A 6,000-nucleotide genomic window follows, 5' to 3' on the forward strand; every position below is an offset into this window, starting at 1 on the left:
CCCCAACTGATATGTCTGAAAACAGTACCTAAATGAAAGGACCTTTGTGTACATTCTATGAATGATGCAAAAGCTTCATGCCTGTTTGCACATAGCAGTTCTTGTCTTAACAATGAAAAATTTACATTAAGCCTATATAAATGAAGGCTACACATATTGTTCTGTTTAGTAGGCCTGTGCTAAGTAGGGATTGCACCAGTTTTCTGAGATCCACAGACAATATTTTGTCAGCTATGTAAGGTTAGTCTTCAAGAAATAAAAACAAGGGAGATCAGTAGACAACATATACTCATATCTAGTTAGGTTCTTTTAAAATTCTCTGTACATTTTAAATAATATTATTCTATAGGAGACAATCAGATTAAAGTCTCTGAAACAAAATGCCCATTAAGAAGGTCTTCAGTCAAAAGTCAAGACAAAAAAAAACCAGGCCAGTTTATGGGACAGAAAATGCAAATGTACTTTCTTTGACAAGGACACAGGGGTGAAAGGAAAATTTTTATTTACTAGATGAGGAAAAGGGAATTTCAGCTATGAATTTCAAGAGCTGCAAAAAAAGATTTAAATAAATTCCAAGGCTTTTTCAAATCCAAAGACAGCAATTCTAGGAGGTAGTCAAAGATAAGAAATGCTTATTCTTATAAAAGGGCAGATGTTTAGTAGAGATAGATACCAAAATATATGAACTATAACAAAATATGTAAGGCCAATCAGACTAGTTTAGACACTCTAGTAACTGTTTGCTTTAGGCCAGATACTAATTCTATGAGACTTCCAGGAAGACCAGGAGTGCTAAAATTTAAAAGATACTAGCAAGTATGTATCTGCAATGTATCCTTGGGTGTGGACTGGCTATTTTGTTCTCCTTTTCTCTGTTCACCCTGAGAAACAGTAAAGACAGACAGTTTAACTGAGAGTTTTAGGAGGGCAGAGTTTCCTGTCAGTTTTTCAGGGTGCAGTGTAGGAAGACAACCTACTGACAGCAGATATTTATGGAATTTTGCTAACCTTCAAAAGGAAAAAGTTTTCTAAGAAGAAAATGCTCCGAAATCTTTTCCTTTCCAATCCTCATCTGTTGCTTCATACAATAGAAAAATTCCTGATTAACACAAGGTTGGGCTGGCTGGTGAGGAGAGCTTTTGGGTCCTAAAACATGTTTATTGCTCCTGTAGCTTATCATGTCATCCCAATATCTGTGCTGAATTCCAGGGAGAAGGAGTAAATGGCATCCTTCACATAAGGGAAGGAATGCCTTCTGCTTCACTAGTTTTTCTCAAGACTAAATTAATTACCTTTCAAAAATAAGATTTTTCAACAAATTCAGCCAGTTACCTGTGAAATTCTTTCTGTATTCCAAACTGGAGTAGTTCCCAAACCCAAAAGAACTGGACCATCCAAACCAGAGAGTGAGAACTGCATGAAAGGTTGACATATGGTTATAATGTTTAAAGAATAGGCAGCCAAGACAAGGATTAAAAATACTAAGAGAAAAGGTGCCCACATGCACTGAGTGCATTTTTTACTGTTTAAGTACCTGCAGCAGAATCCTGAGCAGTGCAAACCTTGAAGTGCATCAAACCATTAGCAGTTTAATTTACTTATGCTCTAATAACCACAGAAATGAGCTATTATTTTTAATGAGTGCAAGTATTACTGCATTGCCCAGATATAGAAATGGTGCCTACCTACCCTAACTTTGTGTCTGTTTCAGACACTTTTCTTGGGGAGAAAAAAAAAATTAACACTTGATCCTCTCAGCACAACTACGAACCAGGTATGCTACATAGAGCAAGTACTACCCAAGAAACAGATATTAAAATCATGCTTTCTGGATGCCCAAATTTTGTTTATAATGAAAACAGTCCTATTTTCAGTGGTGTGCAGTGCCCATGGAATATGAATGATTTTGGCTTCATTTATTCCTTCTTGAATAAAATGTATACATTCATATTAGGAGAGTTTTTCTGTGTTTAATTCAGGAGTCTTTGCAATGCCTATTTTGAATCTTAGGCAACTCTGCCTGAAAAGTACAGCATTATAAAGGATAAATCTGGAATAAAAAGAATGCAGCCCAAATTGGCAGAATGATTGGGAAGGAAAACAAGAGGAACTGGAAGCTTGTGTAGCACAGCATCTAGAAAGTGCCTGTACCCTACATCCCCTATAGGAACTTATGCAATGCTCAGGGTTTTCTTTCTCTGCTTGCAGAGCATGGAACTGGTATGAAATCATATCTTGTGGGAAATGTAGACCACAGGACTTCCTACACTTTAGCCCCCATCATTGCAAAAGTGTTGTGCTAGAAGGTTTTTGGTCTCTTCACTGACTTTGAATGGTCAATCTGAGTAGAAACTGGGTGGAAAATTGTTGGTAAATGAATGTGCGGATCTTCTGGTAAAAATTTCCATGATTTGGTTAGCATTTCTTTTGACAAATCAGGACTTTCCAAGACCTACCAGTAAATTTCATGTTGATCAGGAAATGGTGACAGCACTTCACAGAGATGTTTGTGAGTCTTAGTGTTTCCCAAAATCTGAAGAGCTAGAAAATCCATCCAGACTATCAACAATATGTTACTTGTAGGACTTTGGAGCCTGTGAAAAATTTTTACCTCTTTACATTTGGATGAATTTATTAAGGGCCTGGTAATAACTTTGATGGTTTATACTGTTAAAGAAGAGTGCTCAAGTTCATAAATCAGCATCTGTGCATTTAAATAGTGTTCTCCACTCCTAACTTTTGCCTCCTATGTTTTGCTATCTGTCCAGTAATTTGGGAGAAATTGTAGTGAATTCAACATTCAATACTGGGGTATCCAGCTAGATGTAGTAGTCTGATTTTTAAAATAAATAAATAAATAAAGATTTACTCCTTACTTTTGGCATTCCGTCAGAATCCAAGTTACCAGTCATAAGTAATCTTGATCTAGATAGGGCTTTCTACCTTGTAGAAAAAATATGCTCCAACTACAAATGCACTTAGATTTTTCTGTGATTCCTGGTTACTCCTATACATAACAACTTTTTCACACAAATATTTAGGAATGTGGGTAGCTTCTGGTAATGTGTCTAACATGGCTTACGGTAGGTGTGTGGGGATGGTGGCAATACAAAAAATAAAGTTTTTATTGATGTTTCTCAAAAATGGCATATATATGACCACATTGCGATGTGGGTTATTTCTAAGAAACTGAAGGTCTGGAACTAAACCATACAATTTCCAGTCCAAGAATGTCATGCTTTAGGTAAAAATACTGATACTGTGCTTCATGCTCTGAAGCACCAGGCCAAGCTTGCTGTGGCTGTGTGGACACACCGGCTTCACCAGCCACAAAGACAGTGCCTCTGCTCACTGTAGGAGACAGATTAGGAAGACCAGTGAGAATGGAGAGAGACATGACAAAGCACTAGATCTGTAACTCCCATGAATCCCTGTATATTTGCAGAATTTCTTTCATCCATTTGCTTTTCCAAAGTCCTCAGATTATTTTGCACGCTAAAAAAGGCCACCAAACCACCACTTTTCTGAGCAGCTGTATTAGAGAACTGTGAGTACCTTAGGTGGATTTCAGAGGTGGATTCGGCCAACTCTCTTCTTCCCTGTTTCATTAATCCATAATGTTCATTTCCTTAATCATGTAGAAACCAGCCCTCTAACTCCTCACTGTTTTTCACTGCAGGTGACAAATGTTTGCCCGATCTTCCATACGATGCCAGCATCAACTACGAGAAGGAGAACGAACTGATGCAGACACACGTGATCGACCAGGCCATCAACAACGCCATCAGCTACCTGGGGGCAGAGTCCCTGCGCCCCCTGGTCCAGACACCGCCGGGGGGCTCTGAGGTGGTCCCTGTCATCAGCCCCATGTATCAGCTCCACAAACCTCTCGGGGACAATCAGATTCGCTCCAGCCTCCCTCAGGACAGCGCAGTGGAAAACTTGTTGCTGCTTTCCAAAACCAGTCGGTCTCTTCTGAACGAGACGTCTCTCCCAGCAACAGCTGCCAAGACTCAACAGATACAGAGAGCAATAATGAGGAGCGCAGTGGTTTGATCTACCTGACAAACCACATAGGGGCTCATGCAAGAAATGGCATCTCTATAAAAGAAGAAAACAGGCAATATGATGTCTTGAGAGCGGGTACTGACAATTCCCAGGATGCTTTCAAAGTGATCAGCAGCAATGGGGAGCAAGTAAGGGTTTACAGTGTGAACACTGTCGAGTCCTTTTCTTGGATCATGTGATGTATACGATCCATATGGGCTGCCATGGGTTCCGCGATCCTTTTGAATGCAACATGTGTGGCTACCACAGCCAGGACAGGTACGAGTTCTCTTCCCACATAACTCGAGGGGAGCACCGTTTCCACATGGGTTAAAACATGGCACAGATCAAGTCTCAACAGCTGCATTACTGGAGCTGCACGAGCCATGGCAGCAACAAAGCAAAAGTCAGCTGGATAATAAAAGTCACAAGAGAATCAGAAGTTCAGCAATCTTCTCCCACCAAGAGCAGGGATTTCGTTTTGGTAGCATGCATCACAACTCAGTTTTCTAAAATGAGTTTTTACTGAAAATGTTTGATCACCAGAAACCTTTAGTAATGTAAGTAGGAGCTTTTGTAGTCACATAGCTAAAAGTCCGTCCCTGAACTAATGCTTCTTGCAAGCCCCCCTTGCCAGAACTCTTAACCACGTGCAGGATGCTCCACACAACGAGGACACAGCAGGCAGCAGTGGCCAAGCTTCTTCTCTCTTAACACCCTGAGTGTAAGGCTCTTCTACCAGATGTGTGGTTTTTTGATTTCTGATATTATTTGACTCTTTTGAGAAGACTGAACTCAAGGTGGAGGGACCCATCTCAGATGACTTCATGGACAGCTGGGGTGGGATTGGGACACCCCATCCCCAAGCCAGAAGGTGCTGAGTTACTTTGGTGGTAAGAAGTAGAACATTCCCACCTGCAAGAGTGCTACTGGTATTGACATCAAAACATGCCTTGTTTGTGTCACTAGGTAGGTGAGCAGGAATGCAAAGATAGACACCCTTGTAATATACTCTGTGAAGTATGAATTGCATTTCATGTATAGAAAAAAGGGTATTGTTGGCTCTTCTTTGAATAAATATTTCTCTTCCTATCCAATAAACCCCCACTTTTTGTTAAGCAACCCCTCCTTTCTCTGCATATAAAAGTTACAATGTATTTAATTTTCTTTCTCTTTAATTTTTTAGTTATTTAGAAAAGTATGATGTACAGTTAAGAAAGTGGATAAGTATATGTGTGGGGAGTGTCCCTTAAGCACATTTTTAATCTTTTTAAACTGTCTGGAAAATATCTAAATGTCCCTCTCTTAGATATATATATATAAAAAAAAATTGCTTGCACAGAAGATGTCCTCTTGTAAATTTTGTGGCTCTACTCAGAAGTGTTGCACTTGATTAGTTTTAAAGCACTGAGATGAATTAAACCAGCCAGTCAAAATTTGCAGCCGTCTTCTTCTTTCCTGGAATTTGCCTTTTTATGAGGGACTAAGGCCCCAAAGGTGTGGAGAGCCTTTACTTCCTATCCAACCAGTCATTTCACTAAGTGCTTTGAGTTACTTTTACTTCAGTGGAATTAATCTGAAGATATAAAAAACGTTGGGTTTTTGCAGAATGGACACCAGAGGCTGCAGCACTTTGCAGAGTGCAGAAAAGTCCACTAAAATCTTTCTCCATGGTGGGTTCTGCTGCAGGTACTGTAGCTTTAGTTAGAATCAAAACTTCTATGACAAATAGATTTTAACTCCAAACACATCTGATAAAAAAAACTCTTTTTAAAGGCTTCTGCTTATTTTTCTCTTCCAATATTTCATTTCTCTCCCTGAACCCCTCATTCTTTAAGACTGGGAAAATAAAATTTTTGCAGCTGCATATGTCATTGGTGCTGCAATATTTCCTGGGCAACACTTCATAAAATAACCCATCTTATTAACTTGATGTATAAATACTTCCACTCT

At 39.4% G+C, this 6,000-nt stretch overlaps 1 protein-coding gene across 1 annotated transcript in view; it reads left to right on the plus strand.

The window, feature by feature from the left end:
- IKZF1 (IKAROS family zinc finger 1) overlaps positions 1–5,489 on the plus strand; it is a 57,197-nt gene extending 51,708 nt beyond the window's left edge. Inside the window, 3 exon segments of the mRNA XM_066326838.1 lie at positions 3,680–3,960; positions 3,963–4,206; positions 4,209–5,489. Coding sequence (XP_066182935.1) covers positions 3,680–3,960; positions 3,963–4,206; positions 4,209–4,381 — 698 coding nt within the window. The 3' untranslated portion in view covers positions 4,382–5,489.
- Positions 5,490–6,000: the final 511 nt, after the last annotated feature.

This window comes from Sylvia atricapilla, chromosome 1, assembly GCF_009819655.1.
Source record: "Sylvia atricapilla isolate bSylAtr1 chromosome 1, bSylAtr1.pri, whole genome shotgun sequence".
Taxonomy (NCBI): Eukaryota; Metazoa; Chordata; class Aves; order Passeriformes; family Sylviidae; genus Sylvia; species Sylvia atricapilla.